The sequence below is a fragment of the Melospiza georgiana genome, chromosome 4 (genome assembly GCF_028018845.1).
Source record: "Melospiza georgiana isolate bMelGeo1 chromosome 4, bMelGeo1.pri, whole genome shotgun sequence".
NCBI lineage: Eukaryota > Metazoa > Chordata > Aves > Passeriformes > Passerellidae > Melospiza > Melospiza georgiana.
The window spans coordinates 29,998,481-30,026,327 of NC_080433.1; the positions used below are offsets into that span (position 1 = coordinate 29,998,481).

The 27,847-nt window shown below is 45.0% G+C and overlaps 1 protein-coding gene across 9 annotated transcripts in view; it reads right to left on the reverse strand.

The window, feature by feature from the left end:
- Window positions 1–3,415: 3,415 nt before the first annotated feature.
- Window positions 3,416–27,847, reverse strand: part of RBFOX2 (RNA binding fox-1 homolog 2) — a 170,266-nt gene continuing 145,834 nt past the window's right edge. For 4 of the 9 annotated variants that reach the window (XM_058023104.1, XM_058023111.1, XM_058023110.1 and 1 more), the window contains 7 exons: window positions 26,364–26,417; window positions 26,136–26,228; window positions 24,885–25,017; window positions 16,898–16,940; window positions 11,878–11,966; window positions 10,881–10,953; window positions 3,416–9,764 (listed from right to left, as the gene is read on the reverse strand). In XM_058023104.1, the coding sequence (XP_057879087.1) occupies window positions 9,720–9,764; window positions 10,881–10,953; window positions 11,878–11,966; window positions 16,898–16,940; window positions 24,885–25,017; window positions 26,136–26,228; window positions 26,364–26,417 (530 nt within the window). In that variant the 3' untranslated portion in view covers window positions 3,416–9,719. Of the gene's footprint in view, window positions 9,765–10,880; window positions 10,954–11,877; window positions 11,967–14,413; window positions 14,491–16,897; window positions 16,941–19,518; window positions 19,559–24,884; window positions 25,018–26,135; window positions 26,229–26,363; window positions 26,418–27,847 lie in introns of those variants that run through there. The other 5 variants (XM_058023113.1, XM_058023105.1, XM_058023107.1 and 2 more) reach the window with 5 other exon arrangements.

Genomic DNA, 27,847 nt, shown 5'->3' on the forward strand with positions numbered 1-27,847 from the left:
CTTCCTCCTGACACACAAAAAGGTGATTTGTGATTCAAAAGACAAGGAATTTATCATCAAAAGGAGCTGGGACAGAGCTCAGTGTTTACACATGGAAGAACAAGACAGGCACCAAGAGCAGATATATTTATACTCATCCATTAATAAAAGAAGCCAAGTCAACCATACCTTTGTGCTAAAGTTAGAGCACAGCACTCTGCATGTCCTTAAAAAGGCAAGAAAGTTTCCACAAACTGGGACAGCTGCTCCCAGTGCCGGCTCTGTGCATCTCCTCCTTGGCACTCTGGCATCGGTGTGCTGCAGCAGGAAAGGGGCCAAGCATGGCGAGGCTTCTCCAAGTGGGAAGGCTGACTCCTAGAGTCTGGTCATGGGCTGGTGGCCACTGCATCTCAGGAGCCAAACAGTCCCTGCTGCACTGTCAGAGACCTGCAGGAGATGACTGCCTCTTGCCAGAAACAAAACTCCTCCAGTATACTTTCAGCTCTAGTACTCTCATTGCTTTCCTGGTTATGGGGCTCACACAAGCCAGAAGCTTTCTCCTCTGCTGCAGGTGGAATGGGGGAATGCTGGGCTTGGCACGCTCAGGCTGGCTCTGTGGGCAAGGAACCGGTTTGTGGGGAAAAGCAAAGGGAAGAGAAGCAGCACTCAAGGGTTCCAGGTTTGGGTCAAAGGGTCAGTGCAAGGCCAAGGTGGACAGAGAGCACCCAGGACAGAGGATGGTTCATCTCCAGTGAAGTCAGCAATAGGGCTGGATAATGCAAGTCACTGGAAGGTCCTGGGTTAGTATTTGGCATTCCTTAACCCACAGCTACAGTTGGAGTTGCCTGGCTTCACCTGCCGTGTGCTGGGGAATGTTACACCAATTGGCAGGAAAGACACAGAAAGTCAGCTCTCTGTTCCTTGGGAGGTGCTTCTAGAAAGCAATCAATTATCCTTCCTGACAAGTAACAGATGAGCTCTCACAGCTGTTTTCCTGTTTCCCTTCTCTTCCCCCACCCAGTTCCAGCCCTCAAACCATGCTGGAAGCAGCAGGAGCCAGCACTGGATATGCTATGCCAGAAACGATAGCGTTTCAAGCAAACTGAGAGCAATCACAAAAAATACATCTTGTCTAAATCAAAGTTAAGCACATTGCAGTTTTTCTTCTCCACACCCCAGTGAAACAGCTGCAAGCAACAAGCAAGGCCGGCTGCACAGGGCAGGAAACAGCTGCAGCACACAGCGGAGCAGGGGTCACCTCTCACCTCCCAGGACACTGAAGTTGTTGGCACTGCGGAATGCATTTCCCCTCTGAACTCACACAGAAGATGCTACAGTTACATGAACTTGACTGACCTTTGAGCAAGACATAGCACTAGATGGCCTCCACCCAACTAGATCTCTTCCAACCCAAATTATTCTACAACTTTGCAATTTTCTGCATAAAGACAGAAAGAGGGCATGGAAATAACTCTTCCTCCCACACCAGCTACTAAGCTAAGCTCTCCTATCAAAGGGATGCTCAGGCTGCTGTCTCTGAGCCAGTACAGTCAATAGAAGTCCAGTGGCAAAATCCTGACAAGAAGTCAGCTTTGCTGCTGGCACAGGGATCAGGACTTCTTCCTCAGCTTTTGGGTCAAATCTCCTGATGCAGCTTGTCAGTGCCAGCCGAAGATGCAGCCTTAGCTGTCACACTAACCTCACCCTTGAGCTCTTCTGCAAGTTCAGTTTGAATTCATAAATCATTTCAATATGATCCAAATGCTTTCCAGCAAATGTTACCATTTACTGACTCCATCCCACCCTGCAGCAGACAGACACAGCTGTGTGGCACCGAGGTTCTCACTTGGCAGCCACGCTGGTGGACCCGTACCAAGACCCCTGGTACAGAGTCCACGCCAGGGCTATTGCCAAACCCTCTGCCCAGGTCCTTCCTGATGACAGGGGCACTGTCACTCAGGTGATGCTACCTACACACACAGAAACAAGCAACATGGCCCACGATCAGCTGTGACTAATGTGATTTGTCTATTCCTTATTACAATTATTTACAGCTTATAGGAAGGGGGATGCATTAAATCAGCCTTGTTTGCTTCCTCAGCCAGCTTGCAGTGCATTTAAAGAACCTCTGCTTCCTTTGGTGAGCTCTGCTTCTGATAAAGCATGTTGAGCAACGCTGAATATTACAACACATTTACTAATTAGTGAATTACAAATTACTTTGACTAATTAGTAAATTCCAGGATCAGCCATTTTACAGCTTTGCCGTGAAACAAGGGTAGGCTGGAAGACCTAGAGCTCCTTTCCTGTGCCTCTGAAGCCTGCCTCTGCAACACCTTCTCCCAGCACCGCAGAGCTTTCTTTCAAGACCTTTCCCATTTCCACTGATGCAGAATCCCTTAACCAGCTTTTCTTCAACCATTATTCAGCCCTGATTTCCAAGCATCTAATTTTAGCAGCCACTGTTGAACATCCTCTTGAGTTATTGTTAGAATGAAATGAGGATCATCTGACAGGAACATATCCTTGGTAAATACTGGGAAGGAATACTTAAGGAGCTAGCACACCTTCCTGCATCATAATCGACAATCCTACTGCCCAGGGACACACCTTATCCCACCCTTTTTGTTCCTGGTACCTTGCATTTCCAAAAGCAATTAAAGCACCAGCCTCAACTGTACTAGGCATATTTGGCTGTGTAATTTTGCTCAGTTATTGTTTCAATAATCACTTTCAATTATCCACAGGGATTTATTATTTGCTATTTTTAGGATCATTTCAGTTTTAAAGGCACCTGATTACACAGATCTATATTTGCATGACATCTTTCACTGGAGGATTTGTAAGTACTATGTGGAATGTGAATGAATTTCTGCTTGTCTGCAGCAATGCTCTTTTTACAGACAGGACAACAGGGGCAGTAATTAAAAGACATGTCCAAACTCCCAGAGGAAATTTACACTGACAGAGGATCCCCAGCTTCCAGCGGTGTGTGTTAACTATTACACCTGTGCTAACACAGACAGAGCAAGGTTGGCCACACAGGCACTAAAGGAGATGCAGATATGTAATTTGAAATGGTTGTCTCTCCTTCCACATTAACAGGCTCAAACACCAACTAGGCTTGAAGAGAAAAAAAAAATTAAAAAAGCTTCTTATCCAATAACAAACAATTGGCCCTTCTCTGCTAATAAGAAGCAATGGGAAAGAATGGCAGGGAAAGGTGTGGATTTTCTGAGGTCGGTATAGGAACAGATGGGGCTGGGATTTTGCCAGCATGAGTTGCCAAGGCCCTTTATCACTGCTAAGAAGATCCAAGCTCCCAGCTCGTTCTTCACACAGCTTCCCTTCTTTGCATTTTACCTGCCAGGGCAATGCACCAGCAAAATCCATCCAGATGTGCTGAAAAACAAACAACACAGGGGAGCCAGCAGACTGGTGTTTCTCTCTTTTATTTAAAAACAGTGCTTCATTACCATTTGCAAAGGGTTAGGAAGGGTTTCCCCCCTTGCTTAGAGTTTATAAAAGCCAGCAACATGATCAATAATTTATACACATGGATAGTAATACAAAAAAAAGGAATAAAAGCTAAAGATCTAACTACTCCAACCTTCACAATTCCAGCTACTTGATAATAATAGGAATAACCCAATGAATACTGTATGGTCTGAAAGCTACTATACAATATGATACTTAACGAGGGAGGGCGGGAAGTTAAAGGCTGTCACAAAGCCCTGGGATGCAGATACTGCTTCTCCAGAGTCAGCAGGGAAATGGGACCCTGGGCAAGCGGCTCGGGCGTCCTAGGAAATGATCCAGGGGAAGGGAACGCATCCCCTCGGGACGCGCCCTGCTCCCCGGGGTACCTGGAATGGGAGGTGCTGGGGAGACTGCGACAAGGGGCAAGTCTGTTGCTGCCATTGGAGGTGCTGTGGCATCTCAGCCTCGCACTGAAAATCTCCAAGTCTCAAAGAGATCAGCCTGTGAGGTCAGAAAAATACTCCACCAGCCCTGTATCACTCTATAGCCCTGGTTCTCATTTGCTATCAGCCCCAGGTTTTAGCTCCAGCTATTTACAAGCAGGATTTATCATATAAAAAAAAAAAAACAAACAAACCAAAAACCAAACAAAGCCTAACAAAAACCCCAAACAAACAAACAAAAAAGAAAACCCAAGGAAATAAAACAAAACAAAGTCATATCCCCTAGGGTAAAAGAGGATGATTTTGTCACTTGATAATGCAGCCAAATTGAGCTGCCAAAACTACACACTCGCACACACAAAATACTGTGAACAGAAAAAAATAGAAAAATATGACCAGAACTGAGACTACTAATGTGGGAGGCCTGATTTCTGTAAGGAATTTACTCCTCAGGGAAGCAACAAGCCTCTCCACCAGCAGAGAACTGGGAATCTGGCAAGAGATTTATTGACCCACTTCAGAGCATCAACAAAAATTTAAAAAGAAAAAACATTCCTAAGATTAACGGGCATTTTGCTGACTCTGACTGCCAGCCAAATAAGTATCTTGATGGACGGCTTTAGACACCAGCAATCTCCTGGTGAAATCAGGCAAGGTTTTTGGCTGATGCATTCCTGCTCTATCACAAGTTGAGAGGCAGCATGGGAAGCTGGTCACCTGCACAAGCCTGGGCCAGCTGCAGCCCACGGCCCCAACAGGACAGCCACAGGCAGAACTGGCAGCCCCAGCAAGAAGCTGTCGTCCAAGGGTCAGCAGTGGCAACAGACAAGGACTTGGCCATGCTGGGTCCCATGCAGGCTGCCACTGATGCAGGCACTGCAGAGGGATGGGGGCTCTCCTGACAACTGCTGGCTGGAGCAAAGCAGACCAGGCACAAACCCCACAGCCTACTTGCAAAGGGCCCCATTTCACACTCTGGCTATCAGACTCCTGCTTGCCTTGTTGACTGGAGTTTTCATTGTAGAAGAGAAGTTTACTGGGGTTGGAGGGTGGAGAGGGCAATCAGTAAGGTGGGGATGCAGGGAACAGGCTTTTCAGACATTAACATCACCAAAAATAGTGTTTTATGCAACAAAGAATCAAGTCTCACTGGTGTATACTACAAAATGTTTGACATTATCCAAGAGCATGTCAAAAATAAAAACACAAAGTAGTTTACATTGGATGTTCATCTTGTTCACTAGGTTGGTTCTCCCCCCACCCTCCTATTTTAAAACAGTGCAAACAGGTAAAACACTTTAAAAATCACCCCTCTACACCAAGGACAGCATTCCCCTACCCTGCCAGGCTGGAGGGTCACAGGCAGCAGGTCCTCTGCCAGGCTGCCTGTGTGCTTTCCCTTTGGAGCTAGATTCAGCAAAAGCACTCCCCAGAGCTGTTGTTTGGGTTTCCCTTTATTAAATTCCTAAGTGCTCCCCAAACCTGTTTTCCATTTGCCTTCATCTTCGTGGCTAGGATGGGAAGATACAGATAGGGATGGGCTGGGGAAAAACATGGGTAGAACTGGGAAGCTCTGCTTTGTATTCCTCACCGAGAGAGTTCTGGGTGCTGGAATTGAAAGCCCAGCAGCCAGTGTCTCTCTTCAGACAGGGAAATGGCTTCATTAACCGTTCCACAACCAGCACTCAAGCCAGCTACTCAGAAATCCCTCCTCGGCTCTCGCTGTACACTTCACATCCATGGATCCCAATAACAGGTAAGAACAGGGATAAACTTCAACTTCACTTTAGGGACAGGGAAGCAAAGTCTAAAGTAGCAACATGACTGCCCCACAGGGACCCTTGAGGGGTCACTGACAGAGCCCTGTCTGAAACACAGGTCTCAGACTCCAGAGCCAGTGCTCCTCACTGGGCAAATCTGCTCCCTCTCAGGCACTGGAACAGCCAAGCCATAGCTATCTTTAAACATGGCTTTGTCTATCTGAACCCATCACACAGGACCCACCTAACTGCTTAACCTGGGAAAAGCTGGCTACAGTAGGCTCATACCGAGCTCCCCATTGCCTCCAGGTCCTGTCATGGCTTTTCTTAGAAAAGCTAACTCACCTACAACAGTGCAGCCTCCCACACACGGGGACAGGAGAACAGTTTGCCAACGCGCTGGGCATCAATATAACTTATTCCCAGCAGAGAATATGCTATACCAGTAGTAGTTACTTTATACCAGCACAACTGTAACTGCAAGGAAATACAGACCAGCACATTAAATAAACCAACTCTTCAAACCAAAACTTCATCTGGGTATCATCGTGTGCTGGCTGGACCTATTGCAAGACAGCACAAGCAGCTACAGTTAAAGATACATTTTTTTTCTCTGCATCAAGAGGAATCCCAGATGCCACCAGACTAGAAGGTGACAAACAGCAAGCTATTTGCCAGGCTGCCTGTGCAGTTCCCCTCAGAAAGTCAAAGCCTGCTTTGCAAGGGACCTGTGACTGCAGACCCATCGCACGGACAAGCACTAGCTGCCATCATTCTAATAAGCCAGGGCCCAGTTCAATTTATTAAACGTAATTAATTTTGCATAGGGAGATATAGGCTTTGTCCTCACTTCTTCAGAAAGCTGGATATAGCCACACCTTGGCTACTCTGAAAGCATCTCTAGCCAGTTCACAACACATCAGAGTGAAACTGGAGCTGTTGTTCACCAGCACAGAAGAAAGGCTGAAGAGCTCTCCTGTCACACACAACACTCACTCAAGAAACCTTGCCATGCAAGTTTTTGGGAGGTCTGGTGCTCTGGACACCTGGAACCAGTGAGCTACCTCTGGCCCCTGGCCATGCAAGTGTTCCGGTGTCCCCTCTGCAGCTCAGTGCTGGGAGCAGGGAGCCAGGCCATCAGCAAGCCCCCTCAGGGGATCCTGCAGCATTAACTGTGGCGCCACAGAGACCCCGGCTGCTTAATGCACCAGAGAAGCCCGGCAGGGAGGGACCAGAGCAGGCCAAGCTGGGATACAGGAGGAATCAGACTGGAAGGTCTCACAACACGTATTACTCGGAGATCGGGGGAGCACGGCCCCCCACAGTTTGGGTGCTTCTGCACTAAACCCCTCACATTCCTCATATCCTTGGGCGGGCTGAAGCTGCCATGCATAGACTCTGCCAGGAGGCAGAAATGGGGCTGGCCTCCCCATTCCCAGGGAGGCCAAGTGGCAGGGGGGATTGCAGGTGGCACTACCAGGGCAGGGGAGGGCACTCAGGGTGGGAGAACCTGGCATTTTGGGAGCCGCAGTCAGAACCAGCTGAACTGAATGTGGGAGAGGGGCAGTGGGAGAGCAGCTGCCCCAGGGACTCTGCAGAGGCTCCTGGGCTCACAGCCTGAGGAACTGCATGCAGCAAGGGAAGGGATGGCCTCGCTCAGGCCCTCCACCCACAGTGGGGAGAACAAGTCCAGTAGAGGCTTTTGCTGCATCCCAGCTCCACAAGTCTCCTGGCTGCTCTGCAGTGGAAATAACTCCCCTTGAATATGACTATCTCTACCACAAGTCCTCCCTCTTCTACCCCAACTCAGGCAGTAAAGACCCCCAAACATGCCGAGTCTCCCTCATTTCCTAGATTTTGTGAAAGCCCCAACACCCTGTTCTCCCCCTCCCTATTTTCAAGCTAAAGTATTTATATACAAACAACAAAAAAATTGTCATAACAGTAACAAACCAAACTTTGGCTTGGGAAAAAAAAAAGTAAAAAACCAACAATAAAACCAGGAAAAAAAAAGGTGGCCAACAGGCTGGCAGTTTGGTGTCCCCTTTATCTAGCAATTCCTCCAGAAAAATCAATAGCTTCAGGGTCTCTAGCTTAACTAATGGTGTCCCCATTCTTCCCATTTGAGATGCCTCAACTCTGCTGTGCACAGAGGGGCTCCATGTATCACTGGGGAAGAGCAAAAAATGTGTGGCTGTGTGTGGCTGGACCAGGACACACCCCCAGGAGCAAGACCTCTGCTTGCTGATGTTGCTTAGTGTTAAATGCAGGAATTTTCCTATTCTGTATCAGTGGTGGATGGAAAAGCAGGTGTTTGACAGGAGCTGGAGAGGCTCCATCAACAAATCCATACTCTGAGCTGCCCTTCTGAGGGCAGGGGCCCACCCCAGCACCAATGCATGGAGTCGAGGCAGCCCGGTACAACCACACTTCTGCATCTCTCCAGCATATAATTAGAGCCTGCCTCTGACCACTGGGTTTACTGGGAGCACTCTACGAGCCAGCAGCTGAACAGGGAGATCTGGAGAGCAGCAACTCCACATCACATCACAGCTCACAGTCATCTAAGTGTGCTGTCTTCGAAACACAGCAAATTCTCTGTCTGTGAGAGCAGAAGGGAGATGGTCTTGGGAGGCGTGGACCTCTCAGCTAAATAGTTTCTATCCTTCCAAGTCTTCTAATATGTAGTGTCTATATGGACTCAGCAGACCAGGTGCACAACTTTTTGTGAGAAGCTGGGCAAACAAACCCAGGGGTTCCAATGCAGCTATGGAAGGGCCTGAAATAGCTTGTGGTAAGAAGTTCCTATGAATTCAGAGCTTGCATGAACTGCTTCTGCGATACAAAACTACTTCAGGATCACATTTAGATACACATTTAGATCCTCTTCCCCCACACAAACCCACAAGCTTGTCCTTCACCTCGAGCAGCTTAAGCATGACTGGTTTTTCCTCACTCACGTTATTTGAAATAGATTACTTGCAGAAGCACCTAAGCAGCCCAGGATGAGCAGCAGAGAGTCCCTGCAGGCTGGGCCTCAGAGCATGTGCCACGCTCGCCTCTTCTGCTCGCTTTCTTCCTCTGAAAGCTTGCAGGTGCTTCACCTCCCCACGTTTAATCACTTGCTGTCCACAACAGAGGTACTCTGCATGATCCTGCACTGCATCTGCCACTCCTCGAGGAATGAAGGGGTGGAAAGGGACAGCAAGAGAGAAAGATCTTCAAAAGGAGGAATGAAAACTATGACAATTACAGTCACCTGCAGCAGACAAAAATCAGTGAGTAAAAGTTCTGTGTGTAGGGAAAAGATCATCCTTATCAAAAACTCCTTTCAAAGTCTTGTCCCCTATAGAGCAGGTAACAGCTGAAGTCTTTGGGCAGGTTGAGGGACTCTTCTCTTGCGAAGTCTAAAGTTCTGACACTGCTGAAACTGTCACAAACCTGTGAGCGTCAGATGGTGATAGAAACAAAGAAAGTCTCTGCATTTCCCCCATTTCCAAATGTAAATTACTATTTCCCACCAGCATTCAGGTCCCAGCCACAGCCAAAGAGTGCTTCCTTCTGCAGACCAGAAACACGGCAGGTGGAGACTTCTCCCTCACGTCCTCCTGTCTCACAGGCACCAAGCACCAGACCCAGGGAAGTAACTCTGGCTGCGTGTTCCTGATTAATTGCATGATATCAACTTCTAACAGCTTTCCTTATCGCTAATCGCCTTTTCCGTGATTGGTAGGATAAGCTATGCACCAACATACAGACACGGAAATGCATTATTTTTACCACAGTTAAAAAAACCCCAAAAATGAAAACAAAAAACAAACAAACAAAAAAAAGAAGCACAATCTTTGGAACAAAAGAATTAAAGGCAGAAATTTAAAGGAAAAAAAAATACATATTTGAAGAACATAGTGAGGTATAAAAAAGTATTTTCTCTTTTGTTTTTTTTTTTTGTTTTTCCTCCTCGACTTGCTATAGAGTTCCTCTACTAGTAAATATTGCAATAGCCAGGCCTCATGAACTGGGGGGGCTGTCCCGCTTGCAGGGGGCTCACGTCACTTCAGTAGGGGGCAAATCGGCTGTAGCCACCTCGGTATAAACTCGCCTGCAGAAATGAAATGGGAGAAGAAAAGGTTGTTAGGAGGAGAACTGTGAAGAGATATCCAGGACAGCACCCAAATGCTTCTGGAAGGACATGTCCTGGCACTGACCCACCACCATGAGCACCTCTAAGAAGCAAGAAAGAACTCTGCCTGCAAAACCAAAGATGTGGCTCAGGAGGGCATGCTCATGGCCAGCCAGCTGGAGGTGAAGTTTGGCAAGTCTTGCTGGAAGGGAATTCAGTACCAGAGTGGGGACTCACCAGTCCTAATCTCAAGCCAGTTGTCCAGGCTGCCTTTAGAGACTGCGGAGACCAGGACTTCTAGGATGCTCTTCACCTCACCTCAAGGTAAAGGTCTAAAATAGATATGATGACTGGGTATCCTAGAACTACCTGGTTTTCCCTCATTGACCCTAAAGAGATTCCACATGATGAGCTGAGGCTGAAATGGAGTTGCTACACTGCAGATATCTATTTTTAGGTGTCTTTTTCTCTGAGCACATTTGTATTCCAGCCTTTGCAACAACACAGATACTGCGCTGGCTAGCAGATGGGCAAGCATGTGTTTTCAGCAAGCTGCTCCACTCCCCTCCGATGCCAGCATACCTCATCCTGCCCTTGCATAACTACTGCTGGCAGGCAGGACACCGCACCCTTCCACTAGAGCAAGAGGGAAGCAAGTGAAGCAGCTTTGTTTCACTTGCAAGATGTCACAAGAACAACTTATTCCCTTGCTTTCCTAGAACTGAAAATGGCAAAAAAAGGTATCCTGAATCTCTTAACTATTGCTGATTTTTGCTCTATGTATCACCTCTATACAGTTCTACTGATTCACCAACAGCGCTCTGGCTCCTGGCAGTTCTGTTTGCTATTCCTATTTTTCATGGTACTAGATGATGTGCAAGATCAAATAATAACTGGTCTCCTACAGCCTGGCTCCTTTATAAGTGTACACATAGACATGAATGTGGAACAACTGGGAACACAGCATTGCTGCTAAGGACCTCCTCCCTCAGCAAAGAAGTTTTTCTGGGTGGGTGAGGTTTCATTGCATGATACCCAGTGGCTGTTCCCCATGCTGGAAATGAGAAACAGCACAAGAAAGAAAATCCCACTTACCACAGCGCCAACTCCGTAGCTAGCGGCAGGGGCAAGGGCATGGTAAGGATCTGCTGTGTACACCCTGCCATAACTGAAGAGAGGGAGAAAAGATATAAAAAGAAAAAGTCACTTGGGAGGGGCAGAGTAATATCTGTAAATCACCTGTCTGACCACAGGTAATGGAAGCAGCAGCATGCCCTTGCACACACATGTATGCATCCATGCACACACTGGCACGCAGGCAGCTCCTCTGCAGAGAGATCCTATGAGCATGCTGCCATGCATTGTATGAGATGGGCAAGAGAACAGCCTGCCAGGAGGAATGTGGCACAGGCCATGAGCCTGACCTGCAGGAAAGAGGTCAGCACCTTTGAAATGTCAGCTAGTGCATCCCTTACCTTTGGGTAATTGCGTGATGCAGTTAGGGACCAGAGGGACTGCTGGGACTGGTGCTACTGGCACAGTAACAGCTGCTGAATGAAAGCACTGAGGGATTCTCCACTATGGGAGGAGTATAACCTTTAATGTGCTAGGATTAAAACACAGCCTCACTGCACAGGCAATGAAAAATCTTAAGGCAAGCACTCTGATCAAGACAATCCTTTGTATCTATTCCGAGCTGCATGCTAAAGCATCCTAGAGCACTGCATGAGCTGAGTCATTTTTACTTTATGACGGGGAGAGAAACGCACCCAGTGATTTAGTAGCCTGCCCAAACCCCGATCTCCAACTGAGGTTGTAACCACACTGCCTGCTTTGTGCAGAGAATCACAAGGATAGGGAGGAGGCCAGGATTTGTGCCTGCTCACATACACTGAGGGCAATACTGTCCAGGAGCAGAGACAAATCGTGCACTCAAGTCTTCCGTGTTGGGCGGTGCATGCATGTGTGCACATGCGAGTGCAGGTCAGACAAAGAAATGGGGGAAAGAAGCAGAAGTTCTGTGATGGATCAATGCTCCTTGAATCCCTGAGCACAGCAAGCTAGCCCCCATGGACACCTCTCCCTTACATACCCATCGCTGTAAGCTGCTGCAGCGGCTGCAGCGGCCGTGGCTGCTGTTGCAGTAGCAGGCTGTGCATATCTGTAGGCTGCATATCCACCCTGCAGGAGAGAAGAGAACTGACTTTACAGATACCTGTCCACCCATAGAGAGCATTAAAAAAAATATTAAAAAAAAGGCACACACGTCACAAGGAAAGGAAGTGTTTCAAACTGCATCAGCTCCCATGTCATGTCTATCACAAGCATCACCCATTAACTCATGTATATTCCTTTCCTTAGCAGGACCAGGGAGGCCCTTCCATTATCCTCTTTAGCAAAAGGAATACACTAAAGGAAGACTGAGCATTGTTACAACCCTAGAGAAAATGCAATTTGGCATGGAGGAAATGGAAACTAGGAAAGACTCGGAATCTTGCATGCAAGGTACTTTTTATGACCCCTTCCTCTTAAGCAGGGGAAATCAGAGGTGGACATTTTCTATGAAGTATTTTTAAAAGGAGAAATTCAGGGAAATTCCTACTTTTTTTTTTACCCTCTCTCTTTTACAGCCAGGAAAACCCAAAGGGCTAGAATTTAATTGGATCCACATGTGCAAAAGTAGCAGTAGTCAGAGAAGGTGAAAAGTAATCAGGAAAAGATGGTCAGAGAAGACAGTCTCGTTGGTTTCAGGGCTGTCAACAAGCAAACCAATATTGAGGCCAGCCAGACTGTTCTCCCCTCCTCTCCATACAAGAAAGAAACAGGTCAAGAGAATTATGCCAGAACAGCCTGTTCTGCTGCTGTATTTCTGCCCATGCTACACACCTGTAGCAAAGGTGATCAGAGGTAGTTACTAAAAATGTATTTAACAGCTGTGTTGTCAAAATGTGAATTCTGACTCAGAGAAGAGCCATGAGTCTCCTCCTGAAACTCCCACAAGGAGCTCTTGGGGCAGAGCAAGGCCTGCAGTACTGGAAGACCAAGGCCAGGCACCTTTCAGATCAGGGACAAAGGTGGCATAGCAGGCAGCAAATAGGGTTCTGAAGCCCTGGTTGGATCTTTATTGTATTTCTGAACACTTTTTTTAACCTGGGGTGAAGGCCTGGTAAATGAACCATAGTTTTGACTTTCTAGAAACACAATGAGCCATAAAAAACATCAGAAAATTCCAGATTGCTTTTGGCTTTTATTTTTTATTTTTTTCTTCCAATTGACATTTCAGGGTTTGAAGGACCAGAAGGCAGAGTTATGCTCTTCACCTCCAGAATAAGCTCAACATACCTCTACCACTTCTTCCCTATATATCTTTTGCATACGTGTAACTAACTAAGGGTACAAGATCAGCTCCACTACAGAACTTTGCTCAATCTGAACCTGGGTAGCTTTTAAATTAGAAGTAGTGATTTTAAATTAATATTGGTTTCTTTCATGTGGCCTGCATTAGCCCTGTGAAGGCTGATGTGCTATCCAAAGCATGTTTGCAGATCCTTTCCTACTCCAGAGAAAAGGGAGTTGCAGCCTCTTCAATCTTTTAGTTAACGGGAGAAAAAGCAACACAGATGTAAAAAGCAACACCTGTGAACCATCGCCACATGGCCTGGAAAAGATGCCATGTTACAGTTTAGCCCTTTTAATCTCACCTGGCTGTTTCAAATCCTGCACTGTGGACTGATGGCTGGGGAAGTTTAGCTTGGTTTTGCCATGCTATCATTGTACCACCATGTAAAACATGACAGAGGCCAGGGGAATGAGGTGCAGCCTTAATCCAAATCCAACCTTCATTAACCTCACCAAATTAAGCCAAAACTTTGTATCAATGCCATTGCAGTATTCCCCTTAGGCTATATGCTTCCTGAACCGTTGGGGTGTCACTTGGGCACAGTGTAGGAGGCATTTTCTCCAGGCACTACCTTCCAAAGGGCAGCTGGCCTTAGCAGCCTTAGCACCCTTGATTCCCACTCTGCCCCACACTTCCTCACTTGCCAGTCACATTTCAGACCAGAAGCTGCTTCAAATGTGCCTGGCACATACTCTGAACATGATAGCAAGATGCAGTTTGAAACCAAAAAGGCTTATCATATAATTGTCTTTTAACTCATGTCTCTCATAAAGGAAAACGAAACAGAACAAAAACAAACCAAACCAAAAAAAAAAAAAAAAAAGAAACAAAAAAAAAAAAGAAGAAGAAAGAAGGGTTGGAATCAGGTGTGGGAGGGGGAACAGAGTAACATTTATTAATCAAAATTAAAAACTAAGCATGCTGACATCTGGAGCTAGAACAACCAGCAAAGTCACCACGTTCAGACTCATATTGGCTAGTTCTATCCATCCCAGCATTCTCTTGGGACAGCAGTTCGCCCTAGGCTCTACCACAAGCTCAGTGAAGTACACAGCCTCAAGTACTAGAGCGTGCAGCCACAACAACCTGCTATTATGGAAACAGTCAGTCACCACTGGAGTTAACATTCCAACCTCAAGGACTCCCACAGCCCCCCGAGCCCCCCAGAATGGCTCCCACCCCAGCCCTGTCCCACACCACAATGTTAATAATTATAACAAGCAATAACCCATCTGTTATATCAGAGAAGGGAACAGAGACTCCACTGAGAGATTTAGAGCGGGATGTTAACATTTCTTCAGTCAACTGCACAACAAACAAAAGAAAACAAAACAAAAAAACAGGAGAAATAATTCATTGGAGAAATGAAGTTAAGAAATAGCTGACGTGTATTGCTTTTTAACCATGCACTGATGCAAAATTGAAACTACTGGCTATTTAAAAAAGGAAAAAAAATCTCCGGATAGAGGTACACACATACAGGCAGACCTGCTCACTTCAAAGCAATCTGCAAAGTCTACTTATGTGTACTTCAAATAAAACCAAAAATGGGGATCATAATGGCCATGGTGCATTCCTGTCATTGGAGCAATGAGTGTGGACAGCTGGGAGATTTCTGAGGCGGGATGTATTTAGCATGACCAGCAGGTCCAAATACACCAAAATAGGGTGAAGGAAAGAGGAAGAACTGTTGCAACTATAATTTGTTTTTACATGAACCCTTTCACCAAGCTCTGGGACCGTACAGAGCAGACACTGTACAGGTTGCCTTACCCAACTGATGCTCCTGTTCTCCACAACCCAGGATCCACCTATATAATTCAATAAATGCATCTAAAGCCTGTTCAGCTTGTCCAATGCACCAGATATTCTCTCCTGCTATTCCTTTTCACACAAAACTTGTAACTGATATGCAGAGCTCATCTGCAAGGTCCTAGGACCCGTAGTGATTTCTGGTGCCACCCACTTCAGGTACTCCAGTAAATAAAAAATATAACAGCATAGAGCATCTGCAACCACAGCAACAAAGAGGGAAAAATGTGTTTCCAAATGAAAGAAAGAATTATTAAAAAAAAAAAAAAGGAAAAAAAAAAGAAAAAAAAAAGAAAGAAAAAAAGGCCCTTGCCAGCTTCAACACATTCCTTCAGTGCCACAGCCAAACTGCAACAGAAGAAACCAATGAGTGGCATAGTGCCTGAAACTCAGGACAGCCATGCAAACTCCCACTCCGCCTATTTGATTCCACAGGGACAGGTTACCCATACAGATTCTGTTTTTAAAAACCTTCAGTCTCATCTCAAAGGAAGTAAGTGTGGCTGAGCTTCTTGTGCAGCTGTTATGTCTGAGAAGTTTCTATCAATGGGACACTTTCATTACTGCCTCCATAAGGGAATGGGAACTAGCAAGAAGGCTTGTGCATTGTCACTGGGCATCAGAAACAACCAAAAGGACCGTGCAAATTAAGATTAGCCCATTTTGGTACAGGCTTTTGGATTGTCTGGGGACCATGTGAGAGAAATGAACACCAGCCTATATGTTGCTTATCCTAATTCAAGTTCTCCTTCTCTGTCTATCTGGTATTCCAGTCTTGCTGGGGCTATGCTGGATCCCTTTCCCCACGAAGTGTTTCTGCCTACAGACCTGAGCTGTCCAACAGCTGTTTTTGTTAGGTATGAACAAAAGCGTAATTTAAAATTACTCTTCTGTGATGTTACTGTCCTTGGCTCATCAACAAAGCAGTATTTTACTTTAAATTCCTTCTTTAACATTAGATGGCAGCTTTTTCAGTATTGTCTTATATTTTCTGAAATAAGACAAACATGGGAAAACAACATCTATGGGAAGCTGCAATCCCAACTAAAGTAGCATTCCAACTACTGAGTATGTTAATGAAAACAAATTAGCATTTTATGCAGTTCAGCTCAAGCATATCTTCTCCACCACTCTTTAAGTCCATATCAGGTGATCAATCCAACATGAGCAAGAAGAAATCCAAAACTAGAGCTTACTATGCAAGTGTGGTATAAATGTCCCTTTTCTTTTTCCCTTCCTGCCTTAGAAGGGCACAGAAAGTATGCCACTGCCCTCTTTACTCCAAAGAGCCTTTCTGCCCCTAGGACACAAGTGTGTCCATAACCCCAGGGAGATATGGAACTCATGGTACCACTTAGGTACATTTACTGCTTGCCAGGTTTAGGCAGTAAGCCCAATTTTAGGGTCTTTTATTTGCCATCTCTCAGATGTCTTCTCCACCCCCATACTTCCACACGACAGAAGTTAAGAAGCAGAAAGGGCTAGAACCGCTTCTGGTATTTCTGTATTAGGAGGGTGGCATATGTGCACCAGGAATGAGCATGAATGAATTAGAAGAGGTGACAGGACAACAGTGTCCATTGCAGCAGGTGCTTCTACATGGTAATGGGACAAGCATGACCTTGTTAACCTTTCCACTGAATTAAAGTTTTGTTGATTTTTAGTTTTTCATTGGTTTTTGGTTGTTTTTTTTTTATTTTGAGTGAAATACCACTTGGTATGAAATCTGGACACACGCCACCCTGCTGCAGCGGGGGCTTGGCTCACACGTGAGTCTGCGCTGCTCTAAAAAAGCCTCTGTTCCCATCTCTAATGTGGTGCTGGAATGGTTAGTATAATTCAGTTTTTTCCACTGCAATCCACAATCTGATTGGTTGGCAGGTCACACTGGCACTCCTACCTGAGGTATTTTAGCGCTAATGATTGGTTCCTGTAAGACTATTCTATAACAGAACACAGGAAGAGCAGTTCAAAAAAACACAGCTGTGGAAAGAAACAATCATACAAACAGCCCACAGCGGGGCTCACCAGCCTTTTCTTTCCAGTGGATGCAAGCACGCTTTTCACAGGCAGGAGCAGTCTTGGCACAGGTGGGTTTGTTTGGGTTCCCCCCCCGCCACCCAGATTGACCCCATTGTAGAAGAAAGATAACCTTTCTTATGATCCGAAATGAAGCCCTCTGCATCCTGGGGCAGCTTGTTTTATCAATTCAGGTGTCTTGCCAGAGTGGGACGCATCCAACAACAGATGGAATGCCTTCTTCACAGAAGAAATGGCTAGCAGGATGGTTGCCCCAGGAAAGAAAAAAGGAGTGAGGAAAAGGAGGAGGAGGAAAATGAGAAATCGGTGCATAGCATTATGCAGAAAAAGCAGCCCAAACTTGGGACACTTCCCTTTCATCTCTCCTACCATTAACCACTCCCTGCCAGCTCAGCTCCTTTCCACAACCCTATGGACTCAGAAATCTTAAGAGAACCTCGATTTAACTTTCCCCTAGTCCTAACTGAAATATCCTCTGCCATACCTTCCAAAATCTGTGTAAACCTATCACAGCAACCAGAGGGATAGAAGCTCTGCAGTGAAAAGCACAACAAATCAGTGAGACACAGAGACATTGAAGTCATTCCACCTGTGCCAAGCAAACTGTTTGGAAGGGCAACTTCAAGTTTGGATAATGGTAACTTTTTCCTGAGCTCCATTGGAGGGCTCTGGCTAGCAATAAAACAGGTAAAAGCATCACCATCTACTTTGACGCAGTCCTCTCTTCCATCATCCTGCTTTCTGATAGTGACACCACTGCCACCAACAGCAAAGTCATCAGAAATCCACCTAATGGTTCTAACCTGACCTGGGGGCTTGGCTTTGTGTTACATGGTGGTACTGCTCTGCAGCACCAAGTGCTTACAGGAGTTCTTCACTGCTGAAGTTTCTGTCCTTACATGTTATATAAGCCTCTCCTCCCCAACAAAAGCTCTGAAGAAGCTTTCTCAAAAATAGGGAGTAACGCTGATCAGACTTCCCTTTCAACATGGCAGCTTTTTATATGCCACACTCTGTGGGAAGAGGCACTAAGCACCACTCATTTTCTTGGTTACGTGCCATAGCAAAGTCAGTGTCTGTAAAGGCAGTGCTTTAGGAGTGAGGCAGGAAAACACAGAACCTTCCATAGTCCTTGACACAGCTTTATAAAGAAACACTTGACTAGGCAGATCAATCTTAAAAGAACTGCACACACCACAGTATATGGAAGAGTGAAGAAATGCACGCAGTTCTTTCTATCTCAGAGAGCACATCTTCCAACTCTACCTGGGCTGGAAAAAGCACCTGTCCAGAACTTCCTCCTCCATATCAGCCAACAAAATCCAAAAGCTAGTTCCATCCATTATCCTAAGTCTAACCCCAGGGTCCTCTTTATAAATGGCAGGAATAGCACCTTCAAAGGAGCAGGACTGTGAAATTCGTGCTGACAATTGTGTCACAACCCAAACTATACAAAACTTCCCAGCTCCAGGGAGCTATGACCTACAATGCCACAACTGGGAACTCTGATAAAGCCGGGCAGTCTATGAGTTGCAGTGGCAACTGAATATTTTGGCTTTGAAAGGCAAGTTCCTACCATATTCCTGCTCTGCAACAGCTCTCCCTTGGAGAGGAAAGCACTTTTCTCGCTGGCCAGTTCAATTACCTCCATCCACAACCCACCTATGAACACACAGACTCCCTGGAGATTTGCAATACAGACTGACTGGGCAGGACAAAGACAATGACAGGACAAAGTCTCCCGTGGTATAATAGCTAATTCCCCAACAGGAGGAGGCTGCTGACTCTTGTAACCAAACATCTCCACATATTTGTACTTTACAATTCCCTGAAGAGGAGAGAGAATCTAGCCTATTTAGGTGCCATTCCTACCAGCAAAATGAGATGTCAGTTTTCACTCCAGCATCTCAGCCTCCATTTTTAATCAGTCCCAGTGTCTTCCCCAAAGGGATAATCTCCACATCCCAGTGGCACATGAACAGTTTTAAACATACAACTTGTTCAGTGTAGTGTGGACTACACAAATCAAACCCAAAAGGGCCCCAAGAGGGAAGAGAAAGGGGAGGGAAGAGGGGGAGAAGGAAAGGGAAGGTCTGAGGCTAAACCAGTCCTGTTATTTTTATATCCAAATTATGTAAATGAGAGAAGTGTTGAGAGAAATTTTAATTTGCTAATCATCTCTCAGGTTGATTAGTACCAGTGTGAATGTGGGGGACAGGACACCAAATAAACTGACCCTGGCAATGATCAGGAAACCCAAAGGCTTAGGTCTTGCACCCAGGGGCAAGCGCAGTGACAGAGAAGCATGCTTGCATTCCTAAATATATAAATATATATATCCACAAGGAAGAAGAAAATTAAAGTAAATGATATTTAAAAAACCAAACCAAACGAACAAACCAAAAGAAAAAGAAAAGAAAACAAAAAAAGGCTGGCTTGTCAGGGGTTGGGGACAAAGAAGGCTCCGGTGTGTGTACTTACATAGAGGTCAGCACCGTAAAATCCGTCCTGGTAAACCACACTGCAGAAAATCCACACAAAAACAAAACAAAAAAGAAAAAAAAAAAAAACAAAAGAAAAGAAAAAAAAACAAACAAAAAACAAAAGAACAGAAAACACATTCCGGTTATTGAGGACGGCAGCATGCACATGCGTTTTACACAGGCAGGTGATGTATGAATCCACAACCTGGGCTTTTGGCAGGAGCAAATCAGCAAGAGAACGTGTGTGCGCACGCACGGCTCCAAGTCATCTTCCATGGCATGCAAAGGGGCAGGGGGTGGGCAGAGGGGGAGACAGTATGCAAAGGAGAGACGGAGGGGAACCACCATCTTGTACAGCAAATATCGACTCAAAAAGATCTGACGTCCTGAAGAGAGACACAAGGGTGTAGAAGCCTCCACTCTGGTTATTCTCCTGGAATGATTTTAGTTACCCCCTAAAACACATGGAAACATTGGCTTCATGAAGTGGGCTTGTGATATTGAGGAGCCCTTCACAGAAGGCATCCCACAGGGGCTGCAGTCGCCTATGTCAGGAAGTGTGGTTCAGAGACTTGTGCCTGATTACATTTTTCAGGCTTCACAGGGCTGCATGAGTTTTGTTTCTGACATCCATACATCACCTGCTTTTACCCTGCACATTAGACATGCGATAAGATTTGGCTGATCACACAAGCATGCAAAGTATTATTATTCAGCATCTTAAAGAACCGATGCAACACCTCAGGAAAACAAGTCAACCAATTCTGATCAAAGTAAACACAGAGAAATGTAATTGAAAAGAAAAAACCAAAAATACCCACAATGCATTGCTTTCACAAGCAGAGATAATGAGCTAAAAAGGTTAGGTGACTGGTCCAAGATCCGAAAATTGAAAGGTGCAGTGGGAGTCCCTGGTAGTAATTACTTATTCCTTAGCAGAGAGGAGCAACTGGAAGGGTTTCCATGGGATGGTGCCTTTTCTGCTTTAAGCCATAGTTTTGTTTCTCTCAGAACTTCAAGCACAAAAACTGTTAAACAGAGCCTGGGGTTCCCAAATAGCTGCTCTTACCAGAGCATTCACTAGGCATAAGACTACACAGCTCAGTCTGGGGACAGGGGTTGGGGAAGGATGAGGAAGGAAGAGAGGGGATGCCCCCCACCCATTTGAGTTCAGCGTGTGCTTCACATACTGAGGAATTTCCTCCAGCTTTGTCCCCTGAAGAGCTCCACACAAACTCGCTCAAGGCTTTGAAAAGCATTAACCCCACCCTCTGTGATGCTCATGGATCTGATGTGCATGACTTACCCATAGCATTAAGAAAAAAGAAGGTATGGAACACTAGCTATTCTTTTGACTACCATTTTTTACTCATCAGATGGAATGTGAAATGCTGCCAAGAGCCTGCAACCCTCAGACACCCACCTATTGTAAGGCACACACACACAAAAAAGCCCAGCAGATCTTGCCAAAATTCTGCATGCTATTACTAAAAAAAAAAAAAAAAATTAAAAAAAATCTTGCAGTGTTAGCTACTGCTTGAATAATTTAGTCTTGCTGCCTTCCCCAGGAAAAGTACACTCCATTCCCAATGGACACAGTTACTGTAGTCTCCAAGAGCGCTGGGAGCAGGTATGAAGATAGAGACCCTTGTTAGAGGAAGAGGGGAGCCACTTCAGCAGGGAGAAGCAGGCCGTAAGATCATATTTGTTGAAGCTAAATTTTTACAACCACATAACAAAGAGTTTGGCTCCTGGGGCAGTGACTTACATTGCTGGGTTCTCTATCTAGGACCAGGAGTGTTTTAGCAGTGATACTCCACCTGCTCCTGCAGGAAAGGCAAACGCATGACAGAGGAAGTGACTTGGTTTATGAACAGGTTAGCAGTTTTAACAGTTATTCCAAACACAGTCAGTTGGATGGACATCAGCATTACCACATTGGATCAGGCCACTATTTCTATCAGCAAGAGATGCTAGCATCAGCTCTCCAGAGAAAACTGCAAGGAACACTAATAACAGGTAAAAGTAAGACTTCCTGGATCCAAACACCCAAACACACATGAATCCTCCATCTCTGCTTTAGTTAGGATTTGACTGACATCAGCTTCCAGGGCTGAAATTCAGCAAGGTTTATTTATATGGCAGAATATTCATACTTGTGATTCTTAATGCTAGCAAAACGAGAGAATTCCTTCATCTGAGAACCACATTCTGGTTATGTAGCTTGACCAGAAGTATAAAACAGCCTGGCAGCCAGTCAAATCTTGGTGCAATCTGTGAAAAGCCTACTAGCTGTGCTAAAACACATCCAAGGGAAAAAGAAACAGGCTGGTTTTGTAAAGTAGCCAGCATATCATTTAGGTGTACCAACAGCTGACTGTTGTGTTGGAAAAGGAGCGAAAAAAAACCACTTCAAATCCTCAAAGCTGACTGCTGCCCTAGTCTTCTATCTATTATGGCTTCAAATCAGTGAATTTCATATATATTTACACTCCAAGACAAAATTACTCTTTACTATGGCAAGTCTATTCCTCATATAGGTACTTAATACCATGCACACGTCAATGACTAACCTATAGTTTGAGAAACAAAATTTATCAAGCTTATGTAACTTTGAGAGTTTTACAGTAGCTGAGTTTTTTTCAGACTATCTGGATTCTTTCAGCTTTTGGTCTGAAATGTTATTTGTTAGCATTCTCATTTAAAAAGCATGGCTGCTACAAATCAGGGCAATATTCCAGTAGAGTTTTTACTTGTGCTTTATATCAGAGGTTATAATGTCTCCTTATTTCTACCAAGTGGCACCTCAGTTGAAAACTGAAAGTTGCATTAGTGTTCAAAGTGAGGTTTAGGTGACAATCTAAATCACCTACAATAGTCTAAGCAGTTGCTTTCTGAGGTATCAAAACCCTTCTCTGGATAAACAACCATGGCCATGCATAAGTATGGGCATTCCACATAGGCATTAGCAAATCTTGAGTTCCTGAAATTATTATTAAAACTATTAAGAGCTATGATTTCTTGCACCTTCCTCTGGCTTAGCATTTGACACTGCCAAAACTTACTCTAGCTGGGATGGTGCTCAGGTCTGATCCAGTATGGCAATACCAATGAGCTTTTATTAATCTACATTCTGTATTTTTTAAATTCTGCTAAGCTCTCAAATGCAGTGATACCATTAAGTTTTGTAACTTAAACACCACTGAGGCTTGGGAATACCAATTCCTTCTATCAGGTTTGAGTTAACCTGCAGCTTACTTTACTGTTTTCTTCGACATTACTCACTATGTCTTGGTCATTGATGTTGCTGACTGATCTTATGGTGTCATCTTTCCACTGGCCAGGAAGAAAGTAACGGATGGAGGGCAAGATGTCAGGAACGTGTGCCTGTCCCTGACCCCATGGAGGTCAACAGTGCTCACACAGAGTGCTGGCTGTCCTACAAGTTACTGCAACATGGAATTGTACAGCACATTTTGTATTATTCCACTAGGAATCCAATTTGTTCTACAAAGTATCTTGCAGAGACACACTATGATGACAAAAAACACCAGTAGTAGGTAATTACATCCCATTGCTTGGGACTAGGGACAGTTCTGGGACTCTGTGAATCTGCCTTGCTTACTGGTGCCCTGTAAATGTTTACTAGGTAGTATGCTGACCATGAAGACATGGGATAAGTCAGCAGGGTCAGAAAAATTCAGTGTAATACCAGTAAACACAGACACGAGACAGTATTTGGAAGGGCTAATCATTGGAGCGTGGCCCATATTTCAAATTAAAATAAACCTTTTACATGGGACTCAGGCTGGATTTACATCAAAGACAAGGCCTTCCCAGTGCCCCACTCATGACAGCCTCTGGCTAGGAATGCTCTAGCTGTTACTCCCAGGGATGAAAAGCACATTCCCCCTCCCTGGTGCAAATATTTCATGTTCTGCTAGACAGTAGCACTTAGCTTTGCTGCTTTGTTTCACTGTGGAGCACTCCCCAGTAAAATTGGACTGGGCCATTTTTAGAGCAATAGACAGACAAGTTGCAGGTCAGAGGCTATGGTTAGAGGAGAGAGAATGTAAACTAGGCGTGGTGGCAAAAAAGTGGATTTGAAAACCCAGAAGAAACACAATGTTCAGAAGATCAATATTTACATGAGAGGTTTCATTTAAAGTCTTCTGGTGAATTAAATACAAACATTGCCAAAATTGCCAAAGAGCAAAGCTGGACAGGTACTTGAGCACTGCAGCTTGCTTTCTGGAGCTCCACTTTAAAAATCAGACTAGTCTCTAAAAGGGTCACAGTAGCTCTCATCACTTAATCTGCTGCAGAAGGTATTGTGAGCTTATCCAGTATAGATCAGGCCAGCTCCCTGCACTGATGTGTATGGATTCCACTTTCCTTCTTAATAAAAGATTTATGGGATTTTTCTTCCCCTTTGGGCCTAGTGTAAAGGAAAAGAAGGGTCAGTCCACATCTCTGTGCTGGAGGATTCGTTTCTACTCCTGTTCTTTCTGAGAACATTGCCTGGAAAATATGGCAAGTAGAACTCAAGACAATATGATTAAAAATCAGAAACAAAACAAACAAACAAAAAAAAAGACAGTTTGGAAGGGATTTGCTGATTTATCTGTCATTCCACCACATTTAAACAAACCAACAAAAACCCAAATCAAAACTCACATACAGGTCTAGTTCCCTCTACTTTTAAACAGCAGAATACTCCTTTGTAACGGCATTTTTTGCACTGCATTACTAGTGAAAATTTGAGGGCAAAGAATGCTAAGGCCACACATTTGCCATTGCTTCATTGCATTATCATTCTCTCTACATCCCAAATGCTCCCAGCTTTAAATTAATGGACTTGATTAATCTTTGTTTTAAACCTTTTTAAACCGTCTCCAACAAAGAAAGCAAATCCATTGTGGGTAACTGGCTCTTCTGTGTCCTACTGCCAGATGGTGAGGCATGAATTAATGGATAATATTCCTCATTCTGAATATGGAAACACAAATGGAGTACAAAGAGAAGAAGTTTTTCAGGAATTTTAGATCTTCTCTTTATGTCCTTCTCAGCAGCACTATAACATATTGGGTCAATGGACTCAAATACTGTATACAGACAAATTGAGAAATTATGAGAAGGAACCCATCAGCACTTTAAGCTGTTGCAAGTACTGAAAATTGTTTCAGTCAAGCACTTAAGACAGAAAAATTTAAATTTGCCCCCACTGGATGCCATCATGTGCAGAACGCTCTGGCACTAGCAAAATCTTGACTCTCACCATCCAGACAATTTTAGGGTTTTTGTTAACCGATTAGCTCTTTGACACGGCTGTGCAGAGCACTCTGCTCCTGTGACAGTGCTTACCCTGGGTAGGCAGGGATGGCCGTGGGAGGAACTGCCCGCACTGCCCCGTACACTGTCCTTCCTCGGCCCCTCAGATGGGCGCCCCGAAACGCGGCCGCTGTGGTGGCTGCAGTTGGATAGGGGAAGCCTGGAACTGTGAAGACAGACAAGGTGGAAGGTGAAAAGGATACAATCTCCACTCCAGAGAGCAACCACCTGCTTCAAACAAAGTGACACAACAGCTCCACAGCGGTGGGACATTTGGCATCAATCCTGCAGAAGGACATGCTTATAACCCAGCAAGCATCCCATACATACTTCCTGCTACACCACGGCCTTTGGGGGGAGAAGGGTTGCAGAAAGGTTTGGCATGCAAGAGGTTAATGTTTTGGCATGCCTTACCCACCCCAAACAGGGCTCAAATCCCCCCACCTTTCGATACTGGCATGCAGTCTGGTTAGAGTCTGAGAAGCATGGGGAGTTACTATCAATACAGCACGCAGTTCTTCCAAAACTGCAGAGGCTCTTTAAAATAATTTGTCAAGAGGCCCTTAAAGTCAACCAACTTACATCAGTCTCTTCCCTCCTTTCCCCTCCCACTCTTTGCCACCCAATCCTCTGTATGTTCATTTTAAAGCCTGAAAGACAAGATAGCCCATATAACAGCAGCAGCAATTTCCCATAAAGTGCCAGTTTACTGAGAGCCCACCTTCATTTAACAAGTGTGACCAATAACTGGCACCACATATAGCAATGCCTCTATTATTATGCTTTAAACTGGAGTAAACTGGCTTGTGATGAAACTTTGTAAAACCTCAGAGGCATCTGCAAACACGTCATAAACAGATACTGAGAGGGAACGAGTCCCAGGGCACAATCCCAACCCAGCATGCATCCAGGTGCATGCCACTCGGGGCCCTGCAGACCCGTGGTTCAGCAGCTTGTATAATATGTACTTTAGGGATTTGTCTGTTAGGTTTCTTCCATTTCAATACAAGGAGGGGAGCAAGGGAATGGCCCGTTCCTCACACACACCCTCCCCTTGTTCTGCAGCCTCCTTGTTGTTCAGAAGGACCCATTCAGCAGTACAGCAAGACACTGCAGGTGAACAAGTTACAGCAACTGCACTCTATACTTTGGCTCAAGGTAAACTCATTCCCAGTGTGACCCATCCTTTCAAGTATATATTATACAGACTGGAGAGAAGAAGGGTAGCAGGTCATCATTAACTCAAGCACAGTAACAGTACAGGGGCCATTGGGGGCTACTTACTGATTAAAGGAATGTAAGTGTTAATACCCCCCCTTCCTGACAGGGGCACTGCAGCATCATTGCCCAGCGAGACATCTGCTTGAAAGCTGGATGCTAATTTAATTTAAAAAAAGAATAAAAAACAAAAACAAAACAGTAAAAAGGTTATAAAGAAACAGCAGATTAAGAACATAAACAAACACCACTGCAGTTAAATGGCAGAAGTGGAAGTGTCTACTTAAGCTCTACCTGCATATAACTCAGGGCCGTACACCGCTCCAACCACAGGACTCAACTTCCAACCTGAAACAACAAAGACTGCAGTGAATGCCAAAATCTACACCAAGAGAAGGAACGGGCAGCGTGGGTAGGGGGAATGGTCTCTTGCATGCGCCCCAGCTTCACATGCACAGCTCTTTCCAATTTCTGCTTCGCCTCAATCCCCCTTGGTGTAGATGGAGGCCAACTGCCCTCTCCTAACATCAAGCTCTAGGTGCAGGTCACTGTATCGGAGGGAACAGCAAAACATCAGCTGACCTGCAGCAGGCAGAGGCACTGCTGTGGGAATGCCAACCACCTTATATACGTATTTGCCACAAGCACCGTGCAACCTGGCATTCCCTGTGGAAGCCTTGGTGCCAGCTCCTCCCTACTTTCACTGGGAACACTGCAGATACAAGCGCTCCCTAAAGCCACTGGCCCAGACTGTCATCTCAGGCAAGTCAAATTATAGCCTTGAATTCTCAAAGCACCCTTCTCTCATCTGCTAGAGATCTGCTAAAAAGCAACAGTGTCTGAATTTCCTAATTAACTGTATTACACAACTATAGTTCATTTAAAAAAAAAAAATCATTCTATTCATCTCACACTTTCTCCTCACTGTTATTTCAGTATTTCTCTCCTTTATGCTGCTTTTCAGATGAAAGCCTTCACAGAGAAATTATTTCAATATAATCTGGATAATTGGCAAGAACTGCAAATCATCAAGATAAAACCTACAAGAGAATAGAGCTTAAAGAAGTACGGGTATGAGTTGGTACATATGTCCAGTCACATCTAGAAACCTGTCTTTCCCCCCTCCATCTCTCTAATGGGGGAGAAAAGAAATACAAAGCTAACAATGTGATCTGGGTTGGCTTCCACAAAGCATTCCTCTCACGAAAGATCTCAGCTGTTCAGCCAGCAATCACAGAGGCATTTTTATTTAAATAAATCTATACAGTTCCTGTCTTGGAGCTCTGGTGCACTTGTTGAACTTTTGACACCTCTAACCACTCTAGAAGCTATATGAACAACTCTGAGAACTGCACCCCATCACCACCACACCTTCACCTGCTGGCAGAGTGTCAATGACAGATGCAGTGCAGGCTCCCTCTGCAAGTACAAGCATACTGCTGCTGCACTGGTCACCTTGATGGCAAAATACTCCAGTAGCGGCAACAAGAGGACTGTTAACTCTTAAATTTAATAACAGTTGTACAACCATACTTGCCAATACTACTTAAGCCTGGTCTAATACTAAATTTCTTTGCCTAGCTTTAAAGCTGGCTTTAAACTGCTGGCTGCAAAAGCAAAATATTCTTGTACGCTATCACTTTCACAAGTAAGCCAAGTTTCATTACCAAACAGTCACATACATGACATTTTCTGCTCTTGTTTTCAGGACAATGTACCATGGATGCCTTGCCTTTTGCTACAAAATCTCCTAGTTCCTTCCAGGTACTGTGAGACCC